At 47.7% G+C, this 27,848-nt stretch overlaps 1 protein-coding gene across 5 annotated transcripts in view; it reads right to left on the bottom strand.

Moving 5' to 3' along the window:
- Positions 1-27,848, bottom strand: part of FGD5 (FYVE, RhoGEF and PH domain containing 5) — a 107,999-nt gene that overhangs the window by 25,380 nt on the left and 54,771 nt on the right. For all 5 annotated transcript variants that reach the window (XR_014454265.1, XM_083155689.1, XM_083155688.1 and 2 more), the window contains exons 6-12: positions 18,318-18,469; positions 17,374-17,530; positions 15,420-15,507; positions 9,762-9,812; positions 6,644-6,702; positions 3,568-3,639; positions 2,078-2,146 (exon numbers count right to left, since the gene is read on the bottom strand). Coding sequence is in view for 4 of the 5 variants with exons in the window: in XM_083155689.1 (XP_083011815.1) it covers positions 2,078-2,146; positions 3,568-3,639; positions 6,644-6,702; positions 9,762-9,812; positions 15,420-15,507; positions 17,374-17,530; positions 18,318-18,469 (648 nt within the window). In the remaining variant the exon portion in view is untranslated. The remainder of the gene's footprint in view (positions 1-2,077; positions 2,147-3,567; positions 3,640-6,643; positions 6,703-9,761; positions 9,813-15,419; positions 15,508-17,373; positions 17,531-18,317; positions 18,470-27,848) is intronic.

The raw sequence follows: 27,848 nt of genomic DNA on the forward strand, positions 1-27,848 counted from the left end.
CATTCTGCAACTATAAGTTTTTATTGTCATTTTGTGTTAGGTAACATGAAGTTGTTTGTTGCTCACTGCCATATCTCTGTAAAGCTCTATCTCCCCACGGTTCCACTTTAGGCTGAGCTGTTTTGAAACTGAAGGAAAAAATACATTCACTGACTTAATATCCAAAATAATTTTTTTTAAGACCGACTTTTACAAAGACTGCCAAAATGGATTCAAAATCAGAACTCAATTATATAAAGTTATGTAAATCACATAACAAAGAAATATAACACAGCAATCCTCATCCCACTAAATAACCTGTCAGCAACCTGCCATTAAACCCTAGCATTTTTTTTTTTTAATCAGCGCTGATTCAAAAATTAGCAACTTGTCAATTTTAGGTATTATCTCTAATTATGTTTCTCCACCTTCAGTTCAACTGGAATGTATGCAAATGAGAAGCAAATCCGACTCAAACCCGGTCATTTCAAAAGAAATAAAATGGCTCAAGCACAAACAGCCTATGAAGAAATGGTCCATGCAGAAATGGTCCATGCAGAAAACGGCTCAAACATCTCAACCAAATCCCCCATCAGCCATCTGGATTCATGAACACGCAAAACGAAAATGAGTTTTTGTGTGTGTGGTTTATTTGAGCCCTTCCGTGCTAGGTATGAGGTCATTAGTTGGACAGTGTCTAGGTGGACATTTAAACGGTCGACCCCTATTGTCGACAATAAAAAGGTTTACAATGACGACATGAGATTTCCTGATTTTAACCAAGCAGAGATAACAGTGCAGATCTTCAACTGAGAACAATCCCCACATTGCGAGGTGAGGGTGCAGCATTTGTGGATGGCAGGCATGTCCAAACTATGGCCCTCCAGCTGTTGTGAAACTACACCTCCCAGCATGCCTTGCCATAGTTTTAGCATTCCCTAATAGCAAAACTGTGGCAAGGCATGCTGGGAGGTGTAGTTTCACAACAACTGGAGGGCCATAGTTTGGACATGCCTGGTGCTTGGCATCAAGAAGGCTCTGCCTCCGGTTGGGGAATGGGGTAAGTGGACATAAACAAGATGGCTGCTTAGGGCTTTTTCCCCCTCAGTCTCATTTGAATTGAGCTGTATACTATAACCCCTGACACGTTTCCACCTATAAGCATCCCACCCCCGATCCTCGCTCCTCGAGGTGACGATTACTGCTTTCATCTACGATAAGATCACAATAGACGTTTATATTAAAGCCGGTGGGATGCTTTGTCCTGAGCTGCGATTCAGCCTCGGAGACCGGGCCGCCTTTGTGGAGAAATTCTTGTAGGCGGTAGATAAGGGCCGAGAGCCGCCTGGAAATCTGGGTAGGTTGGCAGAGGTCAGGGAAGGGTTCTTGTTTTGTATCTGGACAGTTTTTTCTGAGCAGCAACATTCATGTAAACAATGGTCCGGAATCAGGAAACAGGTTACAGGAGTACGAGCTGTGTAGATTTCCGGCCTGGTGCTCCATTACACAAGAATGCTGGGATCAGAGGCCTTCGTGGTCTCGGCCCAGCAGCGGGATCTGGTGACAGGACATACAGGGTGGTACATGGCCAGGCGAATTCCCTCATACTCAGATTTCCCAGGCTGGCAGCTCACTACAGGGAGATGTATCAAACCTTGGACAAGCTCCTAACTGCCATGTTACAGGCTGTGTTTAATAACTGAAAGTTGGGGCTGATTGTTTGGTACTTTATATCTTTTTACCTGAAACTTTTACCTCAGACACTATATATATATATATATATATATATATATATATATATATACTAATGTTTCTAAAAATGAAAAAGAGGCGATGTTGCCCCTAGCAACTATTTAGATTCTGTCTATCATTTTCTAGGATGCAACAGAGAAATAACAGACATAATCTGATTGGTTGCTTACCCCTTAGGCTCCTCCTCCTTCATTTAAATATGCAAATACGGATTTGAATCTTGTATGGTGCAGCCTTAATATTTAGTATTTTGCAAATCATTTTCAGTCACATTCCAGCAAAGCTGCAGCAAAGCCCCAATTCCCAGAATAACAGCCGGTTATATCTGTGACATGAATCATCTTACCAGGAACAAGTGGCGAGGATGCCGGTTTCTGCCAGACACCTTCATTAGTGTCCCTTCCTTAACAAACTCCTGTGAGAACAGACAGATAGGTGTAAGAAGCGGGGCAAGAAGAAGCATTAACCACCCTCACGTCATGTGACCCTACGGCTCCTTACACTTCACATCACAATCCCAATTAACACCAAATATAGGATCATTTATTATTTTCCTTGTGCAAAATACACACAGTCTGTACAAATGCTGTCTTTCTGTCAGTGTGAAATGTTACTATGCGAGGCAATTACGGAGGTTGGTCGATAAATCAGTGTAGAAGTAATGCACACACATACATATACACACACACACACACACACACACACATACATATACACACACAAGAAAGCTTTTCCTGTGTTTGGCGCCTCTGACAATATATATGAATTAGGTTATTTATTACTCATTACTATGCCATCTGTACATCTGAACCAATGACCGGTACAGGTAATACCTCTTTCACACCGGCCACCCGGCAATTAACCCGGAATTTTTGAGTGCCGGGTGCAGCCTGATAGCAATTCACACCAACCGCAAATTACTGGGTTAAAGATTTTCAATCCAGGAATTTGCTGAAAAACCCGGGTTTTTCTGTGGTGTGAAAGGTTCAACAAGGGTCTTAAATCCCGGCACTCCGACTCTGGTCAAGAGTAGGGTCGGAGTGCCGGGATTTAAGATCTGTCTTGACCCTTTTACACCAAAGAAAAACCCAGGTTTTTCAGCAAATTCCCGGGTTCAAAAGCTTTAACCCGGTAATTCGCTTCTGGTGTGAAAGAAGTATTAGGTGCCAGTTCCAGGGATGGGGCACATGGGGTGAACTGTGCTATCTCTTTACTATTTTATCCTTGTTAGATCCTGGCTTTCTCACTATTGGACAGATGCACTAAGCTTCCAAAAGTGATAAAGTGGAGAGTGATAAACAGCCAGCCAATCAGCTCCTACCTGTCATGTCACAGGTTGGGTTTGAAAAAATGACAGGTAGGAGCTGATTGGCTGTCTGTTTATCACTAAAATAAAGTGTTTTATCACTTTTTGAATCTCAATATATCTGGCCCTTAATGACTGCTGTACAGAGACTTGGATAGAAACAAGGGGGTCAATTTACTAACATGGGAGTCGTATTGAAGATGGGATTCTGTCTATATTCTAGAAGGTGCTAAATAATTCGTCTGATCCCATCTTTAATAGAACTCCCATCTTAGTGAACTTACCCCAAAGAGTGTAAATATAAAGCTAAATTAAGTTGCGTGACTTAAAAAATAAACAATTAGCAATAAATAATTTTGGGATATAATATACAATAATATTGAACAATATTAATAGGGGCAGTGGCGGAATGTGGTGAATGAGCCCCATTGTAACTGGAGACCCAATACACCTGCACACTCTGCCCCAACCCAATAATGACACATCTCAGAGCAACAAAGTTCCCAGTGATCCGTCAGTTCCCGGCTTACCCTTCCCGGCTGGAGCAGGCTGCGCTGTCTCCTGACACTGTGCTCAATCTGCACCAACTTCTGCAGGTTCTCCTTCAACAAACACAATAGAAACAGATCATCAATCCACTCGCTCATAATGAAATGAAAAATGACATCTGCAAATGATATTTTAATTATCCGCTTTGTTGTAACGAAGTGTAAATCACTCGTGTGCCACAGACAGGACTCGTAATAAACAGGAGCTGACGGAAGAGTCCCTCTGCGCCCTGTCTGATTTACAGCAACGTTCACACAATGGGGGAAGCCGGCAGGCGCTGGGTGGTGAGGACGCGGGTGTGAATCGCACCACACATGGCTCTGCATAGGTAACAACTCGTATCACTAGGTCTGTAGCAGAGCGACTCGTTATCGCAGCCGTGAATCTACGTTTTAATTAACTTAAAAAAAAAACCCTGTTTGGCTCATCCTGCACCATTTCTTTGTGTCCTCATGAATTAGCATTAGCTGAACAAACAATTATCTTATACGGGGGTGTGGATGGAGAGGTTAGTGTCTGGGTGGACAGTTAACAGATCGAAAGCAAAAGGTCGACATTTACAAAAGTTGACCATTCACAAAATGTCAAAATGAACAACGACGTTGACGAAATGTCAATACATTGTAAAAGGTTGACATGAAAAGGACGATGTGAGTTTTTTAAATTTTATGTGTCAATGCTTCACTGTTTAAATGGAACCCCCATTAGTGTTGAGCGTACCCTTATTCTGTTACCGATACACTTTACCGTACCCAGTTGTTAAAATATGAAACAGTCGAAAAAAAGAGAGAAATTCATGTCGCTATTTTGCATGTTGACTTTGTAAATGTCAACATTTTGTCGATGTCGACCTATTGACTATTGAACTAGACACTGTTGATATATAATCCAGATACCCTTACTGTATGTGGCTGAAACTGACTTGTTATACTGTACGACACACATTATACACTAGAAACAGGCATGTCCAAACTATGGCCCTCCAGCTGTTGTGAAACCACAAGTCCCATCATGCCTTGCAACAGTTTTGCTGTTAGGGAATGCTAAAACTAAGGCAAGGCATGATGGGATGTGTAGTTCCACAACAACTGGAGGGCCACAGTTTGACCAGTCTGATATGTGGTCTTTAGTCAAAGTACCCCCCACCCCTCCACGGCTTCCTCTAATTACTCGCTGTGTCGGACCAGGAATAGGAGTCCCGGCCCGTGCGGAGTTTACAATCCCAACCACAGGAAAACAAATATGCCTTAAGACTACTGGCTGCTGACAAACCTGGTCCTAACAGACAGTGATAGGTCGTAGCAATCACTACTAACCACTGTGACACCCTGCCGCCCTTTAAGTATCTAAACTGTATTATGTGCGCTGGAGATATGGGGAATTATCCGTAAATTCCGCAGCAGCGGTTTCAGGCTTACACATTTATTTCACATCTGTCAGTAGTAAGAAAAGCCCCACGTCATATTCTGGTATACTGTAGCTATAGATCTGGTCTAATATTGATCGCAGAGCGAGAAATTATCTAGACGGCGAGAAAACTCTCCGCACTCTCCCCTGGGGGCTGACATGTTGGTGGCCGCAAAATTTCTCATTCCTGACAAGAACCCTCTGGAGGAAATACACGTAGAGGATGAGTCAGGACTGTGAGACAGGTACAACATAACCACTCAATGATAAAGAAAAACACTGTACAAAGAAGACCCTATTATATCAATCTATCTATCTAGCGAGAGAGAGAGAGAGATGGAGATTGCCCAGCTGGTGGGTGTATTAAAACCGGGTGCCGGACAGTTTCCCGACAGTTGGGATTCCAACAGTCAAAGCCCTGACACGCGGGGTCCCGATGGCCACCGGCTTTTCTCCCTCGTGGGGGTCCACGACCCCCATAGAGGGAGAATAGAATAGCGTGGTGATAACAGCGATCCCGCAAGGGGCTTTGTTGCGCTCATCATGCTGTCTGAGTCCGGCCAGTCGGGATCCCGACATCGGGCTAATGACTGTCAGGATCCCGACTGTCGGTACCATATACCACACCCAATAAAACCTAATGACTCACTTTTTAATGCAAACATAGAAATCAAACTGCAAAGCTAGTGGCGGATCCTGTGGTGGGTGATCATTGGTAATAAAGATGGCCAGAGGCATTCACTACACACACAGGAGCCCAGAGTGTACATTTCTGGGTGACAGACCTTTGTTGGATCTCCCTTTTGAAACTCTGCCATAGAATAATATCATTCCACCTTGGATCAAAACTGCCGTCGGTAAATAATATGGTGTTTAATAGCACCAAGTAGCTGTGGGCGGGGCCTGAGATGCGAGTGGTGTCAGGAGGGGCCTCCCGCTGGACACAAGAATTCTACATCGTCTACATTGTTTTTTGTTTTCCCACTCCGGCACCAAACTCCCGCCAGATTTTTTTTGCATTTGTTTAGGATCATTTGTTCTGACACAACGCGATCAATCCCTTTTCCTGTGTGTACGGTTATCTGTCCCGTGGGGACTTAGACCACTTCCTGTGACACCAGGATGACCTTGCACCAGGCTGTGACGTTCAGGAAGTGTAAAAAAATATATATATAAAAGTAAATAAAACAAACTTTGGAGGAGATGTATCAAAGCTCGGAGAGAGAGATACAGGAGTCTTTTTACTAAGCCTTGGAGAGAAATAAAGTGTACGGAAATAAAATACCAACCAATCAGCTCCTAACTGCCAAGATACAGGCTGTGAAAAATGACTGATTGGTTGGTACTTTGGGGTAGATGTATGGAGCAGTGATAAGGGAGGCGAAGTGATGAAGTGCCTAGTACTTTATCACCAGCCAATCAGCTACAGGCTGGGCTTAAGAAATGTAGGTCAGTTAGTAGCTGATTGGCCGGTGATGAAGTACCAGGCACTTTATCACTTCTCCTCCCTTATCACTAAAGATACGACAACTTCCTAGTGATTGATGGCAAGCTGGTCGGTGGCAGAATGAAGTCGAGGGGCACAGCTGTACCCCCCCCCCCCCAGCCCTATCCGCAGGCACAGTGCGTATTCTGACAGTGTACACTCACCCCTCTGTGCATGCTCTCATTAGCGTGATCGGCGACTTCTGAGACAATCAGCAGGGCGGCTGTAATAGGAAACATACTTCATTATTATCACTCCCTTCTGTAAATCCATCATACACATTACCCGCTACAATGCTCAGGTTCCCAGTACCATGGGGATAAAATAATCAGCGCTAATAGCCTACCCCCCCCCCCCCCCCCCCGTTATCAACACAACAGACCCCAGATTCTATGTAACTAGATCCCGGCTGCTGGGGCAGGATCCATATAAAGGGGTAACATTTCTTTAAAAACTAAAATAAAACAAACAGTAAAAAACCTGATGTATATTTAACAGTGGCTAATATAAAATAAACATAATGCCGAATTTTTCATTTGTCGACCTTTTCATGTGTGAAACTTTTGTCAATGTCGACATAAAACATGTCAATCTTTTTTAAGTCGACCTATTCACTGTCTACCTAGGCACAGCACACCCGATATGTCAGGTCTCATGAATATTAAGTAGCTCACACGGATTGGGTACGGGATACCAGTACTTAGGATTCCAGTGGTCAGAAGAACGACAGAGGAGTATCCCAATGCTGAGACTCCCGACACCTCATAGGTAAGTATCCTAACCTTCCCCCCCTTCCCCCCATAAGCCTAACACTAATAACCCCCCACCCCCCTTAGTGCCTAGCCCTATGGTGCCGGTGTTCCAACTGCCGACGTGCCGGTGTGTCAGCTACATCCCCCTCACATGATACAAACGCCTGCAGAGTAACTAGGTGGGTAATGCAGGATCTGGGCTGGATTACAGAACAATTAGTCAATCACACTTTCTGGGAATAATTAATATTTCATCAGGCATTGACGAAGGAACAATAACATCTCGGATATGAAAGGAAAGACAGGACCTGCGTGACTGATAAGCATATGACATTAAACATACAGGTGTCACAAAGTAACAGAAGAAAGAATGAAATGAATCTTAATGAGCAGCCACCGACCAGAGAGCAAATGTCAAGACGTTACAATATAATCCGTATGGCAATTATGTAACATAACAGTGACTAAGATCATTATAGCTGGTTATTAATATTCATGTCGATATGGAGATCAGTAACATGCAGAAGAATTCTTCCTTTATTAAATAAAAACTTTACGGAAGTCACCATCCTCCCAATGGCCCACAGGAATAACACCCCCTGTATATAAGGAGCGTGAGTCCTTGTTATTAGTGTCCGGCAGTGATTGGGGTCTCTCCCGTTCCCCTGTAGGATTAGGCTCTTACACTCAATTTTAAAATCCAGTTTTTTTCCTTCTTGAATCGAGTTCATATGTAAATTTGGGTCTATCACACGGATGGATTAGGTGGCAGGTTGATGGAACTATTCTGTAACATGTTTTCCCCCCGATCCTGTCTGGGTGTCTGAGGACTCAGGGGTTTGATGAATTGGCCAGAAGGAAATTTGCACCTATAAGCAGAGGAGTCATTTGGAAGGTTCTTTATGTGAGACTTTGATGAATAGACTCCTAATATGCCGTTCTAGAAGCTGCAGTGCGGCATTGATTACATGCTGGGAGTGTCCACTTGGCAAAGTGGGGAATCACACACGGATATAGCGTGGGGAATACACACAGACGTAGAGTGGGGAATACACACAGAGTTGGGAATACACACAGATATAGAGTGGGGAATACACACAGATGTAGAGTGGGAATCACACATGGATAGTGGGGAATACACACAGATATAGAGTGGGGAATACACACAGACGTAGAGTGGGGAATACACATAGACGTAGAGTGGGAATCACACATGGATAGTGGGGAATACACACAGATATAGAGTGGGGAATACACACAGACGTAGAGTGGGGAATACACACATGGATATAGAGTGGGGAATACACACAGACGTAGAGTGGGGAATACAGACATATATAGAGTGGGGAATCACACACGGATATAGAGTGGGGAATACACACAGATATAGAGTGGGGAATACACACAGATGTAGAGTGGGGAATACACACAGACGTAGAGTGGGAATCACACACAGATATAGAGTGGGGAATACACACAGACGTAGAGTGGGAATCACACACAGATATAGAGTGGGGAATACACACAGACGTAGAGTGGGAATCACACACAGATATAGAGTGGGGAATACACACAGATATAGAGTAGGGAATACACACAGACGTAGAGTGGGGAATACACACAGAGTTGGGAATAATACACAGATGTAGAGTGGGAATCACACACGGATGTAGATTGGGGAATCACACACATGGCTGTAGAGTGGGGAGTCACACCTGGATGTAGAGTGGGGAATCACACATTGATATAGAGTGGGGAATCACACCCGGATGTAGAGTGGGGAATACACACAGATATAGAGTGGGGAATACACACAGATGTAGAGTGGGGAATACACACAGACGTAGAGTGGGAATCACACACAGATATAGAGTGGGGAATACACACAGATATAGAGTAGGGAATACACACAGACGTAGAGTGGGGAATACACACAGAGTTGGGAATAATACACAGATGTAGAGTGGGAATCACACACGGATGTAGATTGGGGAATCACACACATGGCTGTAGAGTGGAGAGTCACACCTGGATGTAGAGTGGGGAATCACACATTGATATAGAGTGGGGAATCACACCCGGATGTAGAGTGAGGAATCACACACGGATGTAGAGCGGGGAATCACACACGGATATAGAGCGGGGAATCACACACATGGCTGTAGAGTGGGGAATCACACCCGGATGCATAGTGGGGAATCACACCCTGATGTATAGTGGGGAATCACACTCGGATATAGAGTGGGGAATCACACACGGATGCATAGTGGGGAATCAGACCCGGATGTAGAGTGGGGAATCACACCCGGATGTATAGCGCGGAATCACACCCGGATGTATAGTGCGGAATCACACCCGGATGTATAGTGGGGAATCACACCCGGATGTATAGTGCGGAATCACACCCGGATGTATAGTGGGGAATCACACCCGGATATAGAGTGGGGAATCACACCCGGATGTATAGTGGGGAATCACTCACGGTTGTACAGTGTCTACACATTTGGAATTTGGAATCTGTGTTACTCACCCTGAGTGTCCTCATACTCCGCCCAGTCTGGACACAGATTGTTCAGGTAATCTGCAGGACAAAATGGAAGATAATGTAACAGGAAATATGTACTGACTGCCACTATGTACTGTAGCAATGTTCCCAGTTGTTCTTAGTTTGTTTATCTGCAGAAGCCACTGCAATGCTGCAGCACGCTATGCTCTAGTTACAGAGGGTGGATCTGCAGGAGACACAGATGCTATTCATATTTGGACTTTAGCATCCATGTGTTCATATCTTCAGGATTCAACTCACTCATACATTTTAAAAAGCACCATGTGATTTTATTTAACTTGCGATGCTATGAAGAAATCTGGAAAACACGCATTAGCCCCGCCCTAATGGAAATGTAGCCCCACCCTCTTCTGATTGACTCACCACTTAGCCACACCCCCAGTAATGCTGCTCAGCTACCCTTCGTGTTATACTGCAACATAATTATCTCTACTATGTTTCATGTCATTGATGTTGACTCTATCGATGGGACCGCATTGATGGCAACACGCCTAATTTGTTGTTAACATGAAGGAGACTATGAAGGGGACAGAAGGTGGCGGTGGCCCCTGCACAAACGTGTTTATAATGGAAGAGTTTGAATTAGATGGCCTCTGAGCGTCACTAGCTGAATGAAGTCACATGCACAAAAGAGGGACATCCTGACTGCACTCGGGGACATTCAAAAAGAGGTGAGCGGGCGTACGCCTATGTCTGGCGTAAAACCCGCTGCGCAGATGTTGCGGTTAGCGAACAACACTTCGTAACATGAAACATTTTCCAAACATAATAAAAAAATGAAAGGCAGCTAAACGAGTCGTTCAATAATTAATTGTTTCCGAGTTCAAGCAAAGTTTAGGGCCCGATGAAGAAGTCATATTTCGCGTGAGTAAAGGGTGAATTTACTTAAGAGCCTGAAAACGAAAAGAGATGATGTCAGGCACACGCAACGGTGTTAAATGACAATGGGGGTAATTCAGTACCGCTCACTATGCAGTGGTTGTCCGCTGCTTAGCGAGAGGCTTAACAGGGGGCGGTTACTGACATCAGCCTCACTCCATCCCCTGCCCGTGCTGACATGTTGCGTATGAGCAGCCCCCCCACCATCGGAACAGAGACTAATTTGGTCCCTTCCGATCGCTATTGAATCACCCCCAATCTTACAATCTTTTTGTTTTGTTTTATTGTGTTTTGCTTGTATATTCCTCCTAGCGAAAGGACGGATATTAAAAGTTGGTTTGGAAAGTACAGTTTGATTTCCTCAAAGTGTAAAATCACACGAACGTCAAAATGAAGTCGGCAAGGCAACACGTCTGCCGCTTGGAGAGTACAGCGCAGCGTAGTAATAATATATAGATGACATATTTTTTATTAGAAACCAGAATCAGGGCAGAGTCAGACGGCGTCTCGTATTGTGACTCGGTGATCTCCAGTGTAGCGATATTACCTTTCCCAATTGTCAGAGAACCGGCTGGAAGAATACGGTTGTTCAAGATGATTCCAGACAGCTTTAAATTCATTACTGTCAGAGACAGGAGGATCCCGAGGGTAATCGCAGCTCGCAGAACTCTGCATAAGTCCATTTATTCTTATATAAAAATCATCAGCTCGTGGCCACTGTACATCGCGGACTGCTGTTATTTGTGCGAATGCTGTCTGGTGAGCATTTACGCAGTACGACAAAAAGGCTTAAAGTGGAATTGTCTCTATGTATTATCATTTCCAAAGATAAATTCTGATAATTACATCGCACACGGGTTTTATGGTTACTGTTATATCCACTACATGTAGGCGATGAGTTGGAAACGGGAGATCAACACTAACGAGACTTGATTCTGTGTCGGATGCTAGGGTTGGGCATGGGAGGACAACACTCAAGGGACCTGATTCTGTGTCAGATACTAGGGTTGGGCATGGGAGGACAACACTCAAGGGACCTGATTCTGTGTCAAATACTAGGGTTGGGCACGGGAGAACAACACTCATGGGACCTGATTCTGTGTCAGATACTAAGGTTATGCAGGAGGACAACACTCATGGGACCTGATTCTGTGTCAGATACTAGGGTTGGGAACGGGAGGACAACAGTCAAGGGACCTGATTCTGTGTCAGATACTGTTTGGGCATTGGAGGACAACACTCAAGGGACCTGATTCTGTGTCAGATGCTAGGGTTGGGCACGGGAGAACAACACTTATGGGACCTGCTTCTGTGTCAGATACTAAGGTTGGGCATGGGAGGACAACACTCAAGGGACCTGATTCTGTGTCAGATACTATGGTTGGGAACGGGAGCTCAACAGTCAAGGGATCTGATTCTGTGTCAGATACTAAGTTTGGGCTTTGGAGGGCAACACTCCAGGGACCTGATTCTGTGTCAGATGCTAGGGTTGGTCACGGGAGAACAACACTCATAGGACCTGCTTCTGTGTCAGATACTAAGATTGGGCACGGGAGGACAACACTTATGGGACCTGATTCTGTGTCAGATACTAGGGTTGGGTATGGGAGAACAACACTCATGGGACCTGCTTCTGTGTCAGATGCTAGGGTTGGGTATGGGAGAACAACACTCATGGGACCTGCTTCTGTGTCAGATACTAAGGTTGGGCATGGGAGGACAACACTTATGGGACCTGATTCTGTGTCAGATACTAGGGTTGGGTATGGGAGAACAACACTCATGGGACCTGCTTCTGTGTCAGATACTAGGGTTGGGCATGGGAGAACAACACTCACGGGCCTGATTCTGTGTCAGATACTAGGGTTGGGTACGGGAGAACAACACTCATGGGACCTGCTTCTGTGTCAGATACTAAGGTTGGGTATGGGAGAACAACACTCATGGGACCTGCTTCTGTGTCAGATGCTAGGGTTGGGTATGGGAGAACAACACTCATGGGACCTGCTTCTGTGTCAGATACTAAGGTTGGGCACGGGAGACAACACTTATGGGACCTGATTCTGTGTCAGATACTAGGGTTGGGTATGGGAGAACAACACTCATGGGACCTGCTTCTGTGTCAGATACTAAGGTTGGGCACGGGAGGACAACACTTATGGGACCTGATTCTGTGTCAGATACTAGGGTTGGGGATAGGAGAACAACACTCATGGGACCTGCTTCTGTGTCAGATACTAGGGTTGGGTACGGGAGAACAACACTCATGGGACCTGATTCTGTGTCAGATACTAGGGTTGGGGATAGGAGAACAACACTCACGGGCCTGATTCCGTGTCAGATACTAGGGTTGGGGATAGGAGAACAACACTCACAGGGCCTGATTCTGTGTCAGATACTAGGGTTGGGTACGGGAGAACAACACTCATGGGGCCTGATTCTGTGTCAGATACTAGGGTTGGGAACGGGAGAACAACACTAATGGGGCTTGATTCTGTCACGGATGCTAGGGTTGGGTACGGGAGAACAACACTCACAGGCCTGATTCTGTGTCAGATACTAGGGTTGGGGATGGGAGAACAACACTAATGGGGCTTGATTCTGTCACGGATGCTAGGGTTGGGTACGGGAGAACAACACTCACAGGCCTGATTCTGTGTCAGATACTAGGGTTGGGGATAGGAGAACAACACTCACAGGGCCTGATTCTGTGTCAGATACTAGGGTTGGGTACGGGAGAACAACACTCATGGGGCCTGATTCTGTGTCAGATACTAGGGTTGGGAACGGGAGAACAACACTAATGGGGCTTGATTCTGTCACGGATGCTAGGGTTGGGTACGGGAGAACAACACTCACAGGCCTGATTCCGTGTCAGATACTAGGGTTGGGTACGAGAGAACAACACTCACAGGGCCTGATTCTGTGTCATATACTAGGGTTGGGTACGAGAGAACAACACTCACGGGCCTGATTCTGTGTCAGATACTAGGGTTGGGTACGAGAGAACAACACTCACAGGGCCTGATTCCGTGTCAGATACTAGGGTTGGGTACGAGAGAACAACACTCACAGGGCCTGATTCTGTGTCAAATACTAGGGTTGGGGATAGGAGAACAACACTCACGGGCCTGATTCTGTGTCAGATACTAGGGTTGGGTACGAGAGAACAACACTCACGGGCCTGATTCTGTGTCAGATACTAGGGTTTGGTATGGGAGAACAATACTTATGGGACCCGATTCTGTGTCATTGCTTTTGGCACACGGTACCAGAATGACTAGTTACTCCTTTGTGAGCAGCTGGGGAAATTTATTGCAATGTCCTGATCATCGATGGTCTGACACAAACTGTACAAGGAATAATGCATTGTACAAGGAATAGCACATTGGGGCTTATTTACTAAGTGGCGACTCGCGCTGGGTGATCAGCGACATTAAATTAAATGCAAAACATTTCTGAATTTACTTTTAATATCGCTGTTTCTTTTTAATCCAGCTTCCGAAACCGCAGACAAGCTACATCTTTAAAAATTCACCGCTTAGTAAATATTATATGATCCATAGAATCTGATCAGGGCTACTGACAAATCTTTCCTACACCGTTGTGTAACATTACTCATAAACACCCCCCCACCCCCACACACCCACGTTCCCCATTGAGAAAACTGTCACAGCGGCTTCAATTCACTGAAATTATTTTACGTAAAGAAAACTATTCCATAGCACCAACGTAAGGTGTAATCATCGGGGTGACTGGGACTAGTGGCTGGGGTGTTGACAGTCCCTGGGGCCGCCCCAATAGGATGAATCTGACAGCCTGACGTGGCGACATTTCCACTGGAATAACATGTACTCAAACGCTCTATACTTTTTCCATCCTGCAACAATCTAGTCACATCTATACACTTTTACTGATTGGTGATTAAATCCCATGCAGACATTCCCAGGGCAGTAATGAGGATTGTACTACCACCAGGGCACAATGCCAACAGGGGCACAGGTTGCGGGGTACCTGGAGTGGCACCTTGATAAAGACATATGTCACATCCATAGGACTCGTCCGGACCCAATATCCTACTGCCTGCTCTGTTCTGTGATGTCACCACCCCATGTATGCCAAGGGTCAGGGGTTCCAGCCCAGGGCACCCTTACATCTTGATATTTAAAAAAAATACCTTTCAACTGTTCTGAGTTTAACACAAACGACGGCGTTTACACTATAGTGGGTGGTGCTTCCCCAAAAATGGGTGTAACCGACAGGACAGCGGACATAATTGGATGAATCAAGGCTGAACAGACATGGCTTATTATAAATTAATTATGCATAAGATCTAGTGATAGATAAATACAACAGTTTCAACAATTGATTCTTGCTTTTATTTCGCAAAATCCATATAACTAATAAAAGTTAGCACTTGGGCACCAAGTAAAGCCACTATTTGACATTAATATATATGAAACGATGTGTAACAGTGAGTTCCACAATATTAATAGTATTAGGTGCTGCTGCTCGCTCTAACAATTGACACAAACAAGGACTGACAGGCTTGTAGACTTGCTGCACAGAAGCAGTGGGAGGATTGGTTGAAGTGCGCAGGGGCGGGGCCTGTGAAGTCACAGTAATTCAAACTCCTGACGAATGAGCTTTTAGCTGTACCAGAACCCACCATAAAGTGGGAGGTAGTTAAAAATGAGGGAGGGGAGGGACAGTAAATTGCGTGTTAAGCTTTCTGTTTCTCACCTGTTAGAATCATGTTATACTGGAAAATTCTCTGCACAACTTTCACCAGTTCGTGTTTCACACTCGACTGTCCGCGCTGGAAGTTCCTCTGCCCCCGGAACAAAGAGAGAAACGTGGAGTTTTATTTTTACCTAAATCCTGTAGTCTTACCCCAGCCCCCGACAGCACCAACATAAGGGTCAGATTCAGTAATGCAAAAAAGCAAGTAATTTTCTCTCTGGAAAAACCATATTGCTATGCAGGGGGACCAAATACATTTATATGGTTTCTGTGCAGGGTAAATACTGGCTGCTTTTCCATGTAGCCCACAGATGTTAGAAAGCTTTATTTTTTCACTGCAGTTTAGATTTCAGTTTGAACACACCCCACCCATATATAAATCTCTCTGCACCTGTTACATCTGCCCCACCTGCAGTGCAGCATGGTTTTGCTCATTTGCCTGCTTTTTTGCTTTGCTAACAAAGATGAATCTAAGATAAAAAACAGTGCCTTTAGTAAAAGCTGCACGAGGGTACAAGACACTACAACATCTTCTGACGATGGACAACCCCTTTAGCAGTAACTACACTGAAATATTTCATTTTCGTATCTTGATTACATTATGGGCCTAATTCAGGTTCGCAAACATCGCAGTTTACCAAGCGCCTCAGACCCCCGATTCCCCTCGGTAACATGCGAGGGGATCTGTAATGAGAACACATTCCCCTCCCATGCCTCTATAGGAGAAATCATTCGATTGTCCCCAACCATCAAATGATAATTAGAAGTCAGTAAAAACTTTTATTTGCGTGCGGCCGGATGATGACGGGGCAGGCGGCTTTCTGTGATTTCACCTGCCCACCCCCAACAGGCATCAGCCCGCCCGCGTACTCATAGGAATGATCGTTTTCATGCGGACGCGAGTGTGCAAGTCACCAAAGCTGTTCGTTGCCGGCGTCTGCACACGCGCAAATACGCGCTTGTGCGTGCGCAGACCCAAACATCAGAACTGGCCCGAAGTCATCCCATTCCGAATTAATCAGCATTAGGCCCTTTATACCAGCACAATGGAAATACAGAAACCTGTCTGGTGATACAAAATGATATTTAATAAATAAGAAGTCATGTACTAAGCTATAAAATACATGTAAACATCAGCCCAACCTTAAATATAAATTCTGCAAACATTTCTGTATTTTTAAATTCAGCAGCGAGAACCTGCCTCCCCCCGATCACTTACAGACCAGACAAAAGGGACAACCCCCCCACCCACCACAGGTGACAGTTGCAATTTGTCATGTCAGTAAAACGGCATTTTCTGCAGCGTTGCACAATGAATGCAATCTAATAAGCAGCGGAGGCCTGACGCATCACTCCGGGGGGCAGTGTTGTTAGTGGGGCACAGCTGGTATAAGATTAATGCATCACTCTCTCATTAGGTGTGTCGCTGATAAAGTGTACCTGTCACCTGTATATAGTGCAGGCGGCCAGCATCACAGACTGATGACTGCGCAGCGGAGCCTGACAACACACTAGGGACCAGAGGGGGTCACTGAGCTTCAGTCAACAAAACCTCTTACGCCACTGTGAATGGGGGATACTATTAATCGGAGCATTCAATTATCGGCGATATGGTAATATCGGCAATGATATTAACAGTACCCAAAATCTGCACTGAAAGGATCTCACACAAAGGGGATTATTCTGGTTCACTCGCAAAGGAGTGAACCAGAATAACCCCCAGAATCTTCTCATAATAATAACAGAATAATAATAGTATCTCAAGATACCATGATAAGAGAGATAATGTAATAGGGTCGGTGTTTTAAAGCAGCAATCATTTACATTTGTAAATGATCGCCGCTTTAAAAATATGGGCAATCCCGGCAAAATCAGACCCTACTGCATTCCCCTGGAAAGGAATTTACTGATCTATAGATTTAACTTATATGAATAAATGACTTTTAGAACAGACCTCAAATTCCCTCACGGCCGCGCCGACTCGGGGGGTCTTGAGGCTGCAATCATCAAGAGCTGCCGTTGTCTTGTCGAAAGCAACAATAAAGGCCGTGTGGTGCTGGAACCTGGATTGCCGACTTAAGAACACATCAGAGATTTTGGGGTTTTCTTCCCTGTATATAGAGGTAGAAGGTAACAAGTAATATACAACTAATATATGGCGTGGTACTTCCATTTTACAACTAACATCATTCATCTGTTTGTATAATTCCCATATGGCGAAACGCGCCTGTTCTTTCATACATATATACATCCACTGATAAACATATTAGCCCATCTATGCGTGTGCAGCGTTGCATCGCTAGGGGTGACTCACAGTCCTGTGCGTCTCAGAAGCACCTCCGCTTTCGGCTGAGTGACTCTGACCGGGCAGAAGATGGCTAACAGGTGCGTCGCGGTCACCCCTATCCGCCTTTATTTATGAGCCCATATATATGGCCATAGTTGCAGCCACATTTTGTGCAACTCTGAATAAGGCCCCAAAAAGGGTATGTTTCAAAAAATGTAAAATGCCGTGAAGTGGACCAGAAGTGCAGTTGCCCATAGCAACCAAAACTTTTACTTATTCCGATTAAGGAACGTCTTCTGGTAGACCTCTAATGCGGATTTTATTCCTCCTTCCCTGGAGTTTTATTTTCTCTTTAAGAAGTACATGATTTACTGACTGGACATCCTGTAATGTATACGTGATATTCCTCAATAAAAACAGATTACAAGAAAAAAAAAAAACCTTTTACTTATTATTGTATAAAATGTACTTGATAAATACAAACTCTAAGTTGCTATGGGCAACCTCTCAGTGACTATAACTATCCGTGTATTTCTCAGCTACAGTATTGTGTCAGATCACCCAGAGTACAAGGGGGGGGGGGGGGAGGGGAAGGTGGGGCTCATTCTCACCAGTGTTGTATCCTCTGCTCCAGCTCTCCCTGGACCTCTTCATGTAATAAATAAATATATTGCAGCTGGCTTAGTCCATGTCGCAGTCTTAGCTCTTCTTCCTCATCTTCCTCTTCACTGCCGAGCTCCCTGAGCATTGCCGAGTGGAATTCCTGCAAGGACACAAAATAACATCCCGGATTATTAATAATATGGTAACACAGCCCCCATTTCTGTACGATAGGCAGGTCGTGCTGAACGTATTGATATTTGAGGGTTGGATGGTTAAAGCAGAACTGTCACAATCAGTTCTCATCTTATCATTCACTATTTCAACCAATCAGCTTCTACGTATCTTTTTATAGAATGCAATTGATAAATAAACTCCTGAAAGCTGGAATCAGGTGAAATTGGCATCGCATGTGTATGACCCTATTACAATGCACAATCTACATGTCACAAGATAATTACCAGGGCTCCGTGCTGCCCTCCCACCTGAGTGCCGATTCCAGGCAAATCTGGGTGTTTCACTTCATGTGGGAGTCAGGGGCAAATAACTCACTTTGGGCCGGATGTATCAAGCGTCAAAAAGTGATAAATTGGAGAGTGATAAACCACTATCCAATCAGTTCCTAACTGTCATTTTTCAAACCCAGACTGTGATATGGCAGTTGGGACCTGATTGGCTGGCTGTTTATCACTCTCCATTTCATCACTTTTTGAAGCTTGATACATCCGCCCCTAACGCAAAAAAAAAAGTCTCTTGGGTCCTATGTAGGAAGTAGGAATCATCACTGGTTTCGGGGATGCTAATATTCTAACCTTAAAATAAAGGAACTTGAAGCAGATGTCCGTTTTTGGGGAGTGATAGGGTAGTAAACAATGTAAATGACCTTTTAAATTTAAATTGACATTTTCTTAAGGTTTAAATTCAGTTTTGTTATAATTATCCTGTGGACAGATAGTAATGTTTATTGCAGTTTGTCTGGTGAGCACCTGCAGCTGGTATAGGACTGTTTCTGATGGTTTCTCTGTGGAAGCAATGAGGAGGACACTTATTTAGCAGCCTCCCGTGCCGCAGGAACGTCATGTACCTCCTATGGAGGTATCACTCCACGCTACATAGTCATAGCCTATATCCCAGCTTTCCTCTTCACACTCATAGTTCAGTGCAGGGTAAAAGAACAATTCTAGCATCTAATTGGTCAAAGAAATCTATAAGCCATCAAGATGAAACGGCTGACAGGCTCCTCCGGAGACCCCTCCTGGGTGCTGGGGCACTTAAAGACGTTTTATCTGGATGGAAAAGCCTTACTTACAGCTCCTGCAGCCAGACCCGCTGATTTATATGGTAATACAAGCACTTTCTAACATGTCACGCCAGCAGGTAATGATTCAGGACACCCTCTAGTAATTAGGGAGGATCGGCTACGTATACAATAACAGTGCTCAGATTACTGCACCACTCACTCTGCATAATGGGAAGGTAAGTCAGAGAGGACCCTACTGTATGTGACCGTATAGAGAATCAGCCATCAGCAGGGTGCTGGCATCATTATGGTATATAGGGGATCGACGGTGTCTACATCGAAAGTAATGAAAGCTAGACGCCAGCGTTCGGTGGACGGAAATGTCACAGGCTGTGTTTGAAAAATGACAGTTAGGAGCTGGCTGGCTGGAACTTTATCTCAGTTCACACAGATTCCCATGTTAGGAGAGAGGTGCTTCTCTATCCGAGCAGGATTGTAATAAATGGTTAAAAGTGATTTAATGTGTAAGTGTATCAATGATTCAGAATTTAGGCCCAATTCAATAAGGGGCAGTTGGGGAAAGTGCTAGACTCATTTACAGTATATTAGAACACAACCCTTTGGGACTGTGAACATAAATGACTGAGTCAGAGGCTTCTGTAAGTAATATATATATATATATATATATATATATATGCACTACTTGCAGGAGTAAGGAGCTGAATAATCCCCTTTGAGTCAGCCCATTCCATGTTGTTAGTATAATACTGATAGTGAGAGGTGCGCAGATATTGGGGGTAATCTGCACTTGCCGCAGCTGCCTGGATTTGTAGGGCCAGATGTAGCAAACTTCAAGTGATAAAGTGGAGAGTGATGAACAACCAGCCAATCATCTCCTAGCTGTCATTTTTCAAACCCAGCCTGTAACGTGGCAGGAAGAAGCTGATTGGATGGTTATACGATTGGCTGAGATACGCCATACTGGGGCTTATACACCCACCATGGCTCAGAGGCGCAGGATTCTTACCACTACTGCCAATTGATCACAATACATTTCGGGGAAAACTACCAAATCAATATAGGTGACAAAATATGGCCCTATGTCGCCATTAATCAGCCAGTTAGAGGGACACATTTCAGCGTCGGCAGTCCTCAGGAGGGAAGATCACATGACCAGCGCAGTGGTCAGGAAGCAGCTTCCTGTGATACATTTGTTACTGCAGTGTATGTGGAATGTGAGGTGGGGTCAGTGAGTGTTACAATCTCTCTATTACCATCCTCACTGCAAGGAATAACCCCCTCCATCCTCACTGTGAGGAATAACCCCCTCCATCCTCATAGCAAGGAATAACCTCTTCCATCCTCGAAGCGAGGAATAACCCCCTCCATCCTCACTGCGAGGTGTAACCTCCTCCATCCTCACTGCGAGGAGTAACCCCTCCATCCTCACTGTGAGTAACCCTCTCCATCCTCACTGCAAGGAATAACCTCTTCCATCCTCACAGCGAGGAATAACCCCCTCCATCCTCACTGCGAGGTGTAACCTCCTCCATCCTCACTGTGAGGAGTAACCCTCTCCATCCTCACTGCAAGGAATAACCCCCTCCATCCTCACAGCGAGGTGTAACCCCTCCATCCTCACTGCGAGGTGTAACCCCCTCCACCCTCACTGCGAGGTGTAACCCCCTCCATCCTCACTGCGAGGTGTAACCCCTCCATCCTCACTGCGAGGTGTAACCCCCTCCACCCTCACTGCGAGGCGTAATCCCCTCCATCCTCACTGAGAGGCGTAACCCCCTCCATCCTAACTGAGAGGCGTAACCCCCTCCACCCTCACTGCGAGGCGTAACCCCCTCCACCCTCACTGCGAGGCGTAACCCCCTCCATCCTCACTGCGAGGCGTAACCCCTCCATCATCACTGCGAGGTGTAACCCCTCCATCCTCACTGCGAGGTGTAACCCCTCCATCCTCACTGCGAGGTGTAACCCCTCCATCCTCACTGCGAGGTGTATCCCCCTCCATCCTCACTGCGAGGTGTAACCCCTCCACCCTCACTGCGAGGTGTAACCCCTCCATCCTCACAGCGAGGAGTAACCCCTCCATCCTCACTGAGAGGCGTAACCCCTCCATCCTCACTGCGAGGTGTAACCCCTCCATCTTCACTGCGAGGTGTAACCCCTCCATCCTCACTGCGAGGCGTAACCCCCTCCATCCTCACTGCGAGGCGTAACCCCTCCATCCTCACTGCGAGGCGTAACCCCCTCCATCCTCACTGCGAGGCGTAACCCCCTCCATCCTCACTGCGAGGTGTAACCCCTCCATCCTCACTGCGAGGCGTAACCCCTCCATCCTCACTGCGAGGTGTAACCCCTCCATCCTCACTGCGAGGAGTAACCCCCTCCACCCTCACTGCGAGGCGTAACCCCTCCACCCTCACTGCGAGGCGTAACCCCTCCACCCTCACTGCGAGGCGTAACTCCTCCATCCGCACTGCGAGGTGTAACCCCCTCCACCCTCACTGCGAGGCGTAACCCCCTCCATCCTCACTGCGAGGTGTAACCCCTCCATCCTCACTGCGAGGCGTAACCCCCTCCATCTGCACTGCGAGGCGTAACCCCTCCATCCTCACTGCGAGGCGTAACCCCTCCACCCTCACTGCGAGGCGTAACCCCTCCATCCTCACTGCGAGGAGTAACCCCTCCATCCTCACTGCGAGGCGTAACCCCTCCATCCTCACTGCGAGGCGTAACCCCTCCATCCTCACTGAGAGGAGTAACCCCTCCATCCTCACTGCGAGGTGTAACCCCTCCATCCTCACTGCGAGGTGTAACCCCTCCATCCTCACTGCGAGGTGTAACCCCCTCCACCCTCACTGCGAGGTGTAACCCCCTCCATCCTCACTGCGAGGTGTAACCCCTCCATCCTCACTGCGAGGTGTAACCCCCTCCACCCTCACTGCGAGGCGTAATCCCCTCCATCCTCACTGAGAGGCGTAACCCCCTCCATCCTCACTGAGAGGCGTAACCCCCTCCACCCTCACTGCGAGGCGTAACCCCCTCCACCCTCACTGCGAGGCGTAACCCCTCCATCATCACTGCGAGGTGTAACCCCTCCATCCTCACTGCGAGGTGTAACCCCTCCATCCTCACTGCGAGGTGTAACCCCTCCATCCTCACTGCGAGGTGTATCCCCCTCCATCCTCACTGCGAGGTGTAACCCCTCCACCCTCACTGCGAGGTGTAACCCCTCCATCCTCACAGCGAGGAGTAACCCCTCCATCCTCACTGAGAGGCGTAACCCCTCCATCCTCACTGCGAGGTGTAACCCCTCCATCCTCACTGCGAGGTGTAACCCCTCCATCCTCACTGCGAGGCGTAACCCCCTCCATCCTCACTGCGAGGCGTAACCCCTCCATCCTCACTGCGAGGCGTAACCCCCTCCATCCTCACTGCGAGGCGTAACCCCCTCCATCCTCACTGCGAGGTGTAACCCCTCCATCCTCACTGCGAGGCGTAACCCCTCCATCCTCACTGCGAGGTGTAACCCCTCCATCCTCACTGCGAGGAGTAACCCCCTCCACCCTCACTGCGAGGCGTAACCCCTCCACCCTCACTGCGAGGCGTAACCCCTCCACCCTCACTGCGAGGCGTAACTCCTCCATCCGCACTGCGAGGTGTAACCCCCTCCACCCTCACTGCGAGGCGTAACCCCCTCCATCCTCACTGCGAGGCGTAACCCCTCCATCCTCACTGCGAGGCGTAACCCCCTCCATCTGCACTGCGAGGCGTAACCCCTCCATCCTCACTGCGAGGCGTAACCCCTCCACCCTCACTGCGAGGCGTAACCCCTCCATCCTCACTGCGAGGAGTAACCCCTCCATCCTCACTGCGAGGCGTAACCCCTCCATCCTCACTGCGAGGCGTAACCCCTCCATCCTCACTGAGAGGAGTAACCCCTCCATCCTCACTGCGAGGTGTAACCCCTCCATCCTCACTGCGAGGTGTAACCCCTCCACCCTCACTGCGAGGCGTAACCCCCTCCACCCTCACTGCGAGGAGTAACCCCTCCATCCTCACTGCGAGGAGTAACCCCCTCCATCCTCACTGCGAGGTGTAACCCCTCCATCCTCACTGCGAGGCGTAACCCCTCCATCCTCACTGCGAGGCGTAACCCCTCCATCCTCACTGTGAGGCGTAACCCCCTCCATCCTCACTGCGAGGCGTAACCCCTCCATCCTCACTGCGAGGCGTAACCCCCTCCATCCTCACTGCGAGGTGTAACCCCCTCCATCCTCACTGCGAGGTGTAACCCCTCCATCCTCACTGCGAGGTGTAACCCCTCCATCCTCACTGCGAGGTGTAACCCCTCCATCCTCACTGCGAGGAGTAACCCCCTCCACCCTCACTGCGAGGCGTAACCCCTCCACCCTCACTGCGAGGCGTAACCCCTCCACCCTCACTGCGAGGCGTAACTCCTCCATCCTCACTGCGAGGTGTAACCCCCTCCATCCGCACTGCGAGGTGTAACCCCCTCCACCCTCACTGCGAGGCGTAACCCCCTCCATCCTCACTGCGAGGCGTAACCCCTCCATCCTCACTGCGAGGCGTAACCCCCTCCATCTGCACTGCGAGGCGTAACCCCTCCATCCTCACTGCGAGGCGTAACCCCTCCACCCTCACTGCGAGGCGTAACCCCTCCATCCTCACTGCGAGGAGTAACCCCTCCATCCTCACTGCGAGGCGTAACCCCTCCATCCTCACTGCGAGGCGTAACCCCTCCATCCTCACTGAGAGGAGTAACCCCTCCTTCCTCACTGCGAGGTGTAACCCTTCCATCCTCACTGCGAGGAGTAACCCCTCCATCCTCACTGCGAGGCGTAACCCCTCCATCCTCACTGCGAGGAGTAACCCCTCCATCCTCACTGCCAGGCGTAACCCCTCCACCCTCACTGCGAGGCGTAACCCCTCCATCCTCACTGCGAGGCGTAACCCCTCCATCCTCACTGCGAGTTGTAACCCCCTCCACCCTCACTGCGAGGTATAACCCCTCCATCCTCACTGCAAGGCATAACCCCTCCATCCTCACTGCCAGGCGTAACCCCTCCATCCTCACAGCGAGGAGTAACCCTTCCATCCTCACTGAGAGGCGTAACCCCCTCCATCCTCACTGCGAGGAGTAACCCCTCCATCCTCACTGCGAGGCGTAACCCCTCCATCCTCACTGCGAGGCGTAACCCCTCCATCCTCACTGCGAGGCGTAATCCCCTCCATCCTCACTGCGAGGCGTAACCCCTCCACCCTCACTGCGAGGCGTAACCCCTCCACCCTCACTGCGAGGAGTAACCCCTCCATCCTCACTGCGAGGAGTAACCCCTCCATCCTCACTGCGAGGAGTAACCCCTCCATCCTCACTGCGAGGTGTAACCCCCTCCATCCTCACTGCGAGGTGTAACCCCTCCATCCTCACTGCGAGGTATAACCCCCTCCATCCTCACTGCGAGGTGTAACCCCTCCATCCTCACTGCGAGGTGTAACCTCCTCCATCCTCACTGCGAGGAGTAACCCCTCCATCCTCACTGTGAGGTATAACCCCCTCCATCCTCACTGCGAGGTATAACCCCCTCCATCCTCACTGCGAGGTGTAACCCCCTCCATCCTCACTGCAAGGTGTAACCCCTCCATCCTCACTGCGAGGTATAACCCCCTCCATCCTCACTGCGAGGCGTACCCCCCTCGACCCTCACTGCGAGGTGTAACCCCTCCATCCTCACTGTGAAGTGTAACCCCCTCCACCCTCACTGCGCCCCCTCCATCCTCACTGCGAGGCGTAACAACCTCCACCCTCACTGCGCCCCCTCCATCTTCACTGCGAGGAGTAACCCCCTCCATCCTCACTGCGCCCCCTCCATCCTCACTGCGAGGTGTAACAACCTCCACCCTCACTGCGCTCCCTCCATCCTCACTGCGAGGAGTAACCCCCTCCATCCTCACTGCGCCCCCTCCATCCTCACTGCGAGGAGTAACCCCCTCCACCCTCACTGCGCCCCCTCCATCCTCACTGCGAGGTGTAACCCCCTCCACCCTCACTGCGCCCCCTCCATCCTCACTGCGAGGAGTAACCCCTCCATCCTCACTGCGAGGCGTAACAACCTCCACCCTCACTGCGAGGCGTAACCCCCTCCACCCTCACTGCGCCCCCTCCATCCTCACTGCGAGGAGTAACCCCCAGCCTCTGCCACACACAGCTATTACGCTGATGCGTCTTCTGCTTTATTTATACAGATATACAACGTTTTGTCTCCGTTACGTTGTCCCCTGGGGGCTTTGTGGTGCGAGGGTCAAGTGAGGTTCTGCATGTCGCCTCTTCATCAATCACCAGCAATAATTGCTTCCTGAACTCAATGTGGAAAATATCTAACAAGCACAAAGGAAAGATGTACAGGACAAGAGATGTCAGGCTCAGAGGAGAAATGAATATATACTGTGTGTGTGTTGTCCATAGCAACCAATAAGCTACTAGCTATAATTTTATCAAATTCACTTGATGAATGTTACTTCAAGGCTGACACTCTTATCACTGCTTCATGTAATAAGGACTAAGTCGTCATTTTTTGACGGGCTTTTAACTAGTAATTAATAGTAAGTAATATTTGTATGCGCTCGCTTAGCTGCGCCTCCCTGCAGCTATGTTGCTTTATCTTTGTGGTTTATATTTGTGTTTTTTCATCCATGTATTTTTTGGAACTACAGTATTTGAATTTTGTTTTGCTACCAGTGATGCGACTACTGCCCGATGCTATAAATACAGGATGCGGTCATTTAGTCTACAGCATGATGGTAGACAGTCATTAGGTCGACACCATTAGGTCAACATGGGAAAAGGTCGACATGGGTCTAGGTCGACATAGGAAAAGTTCGACATGGTTCTAGGTCGACAGGTCATTAGTTCGACAGGTCGTTAGTTCGACAGGTCATTAGTTTGACAGTGTCTAGGTCGACAGTCAAAAGGCCGACATGGGGTTTTTCACTGGTTTTTTTGAGCCGACATGTGCCGACAGGCGGTATTTCATGCCCTACCATCCACTAGAGCGTGGTGGGAGAATAAAATAGTGTGCCGAGCGTAGCGAGGCACCGTGCCCGACGCATAGCGAGCGATGCGAGGGGATGCAGTGCACTTTAAACTGTGTCCATGTCGATTGGGTTGACATTCAGGTAAAAAAAAACAGTGAAAACCCCATGTCAACCTTTTCACTATCGACCTAGACATTGTCGAACTAATGACCTGTCGAACTAACCACCTGTCAAACTAATGACCTTTCAACCTAGAACCATGACGACATTTTCCCATGTCGACCTTTTCCCATGTCGACCTAATGGTGTTGACCTAATGACTGTCGACCATCATGCTGTAGACCAAATGATCCCAACCCTATAAAAACATGACTGAAAACCCCCCAAAAACACATAAGTAAAAACAACACTCGTAGTAAAAGTTATAAAACATCAAATACAGCCGACAATGTCGCCTGAAGGTGGAAAGCGCCAGTTACGGTAACAGTTATAGGAGTAATTAGTGACCTTACAGGAGGATTAAGACGCTCGGCTACTTTCGATGTCTGTCTATGTCCACTGTTTGTTCTTGTCAATTAACGCCAGCGATGCTATTTATAGAATTCCAATAATTACCCCTGGAGTCCTGCTCTACATCCTCCCTCCCCTAAGGATAATGATTATGATGACTCGTCACCAGCAGCTCGCTGGGTCTGATGGCAGCCGCAGTACCAGGGCCCTTCCCTCATGATGTGACAGCGCGCAGCGCCCCTACATCATCAGCATATGTCTGCTCTGGGGCTCTTATGTGTGACTTGCAGGCTCCGCTGAATTCCGCAGTTATTGCCCCTCAGAGTTTTACCAAGCACACTCGTCAATCTCCCCATTGCAGCCAGGTGGTTGGATAAAACCAGCGCAGAGCCCCCCGGAGCCACATAACTGGTGCTTTTGGACAATATGACCTTTGCTCAACTTATTTTTATGCTGCTGCAGAAAGTAATAAAAAAACAATCACTGGCGGTGTCCTTGTCACTTCCATACTATACAGGAGCCATGTGCTGCTGGTACGGCGTTATCACCGGCACATACTTGCGGGTATTGTGCCTTTATTACCAATCCTGCCCATGCTCAGGGAATACTGTGCCGCTGATTGCCAGGAAATAATCACTCCGGTAATGCTCCGCTACAGCCTGACCTGAGGAAGGGCACAGAGTAGGGTGCACTCTGTATCGTGACCAAATATTACACACGC

This window comes from Crinia signifera, chromosome 8 (assembly GCF_055691185.1).
Source record: "Crinia signifera chromosome 8, ASM5569118v1, whole genome shotgun sequence".
NCBI lineage: Eukaryota > Metazoa > Chordata > Amphibia > Anura > Myobatrachidae > Crinia > Crinia signifera.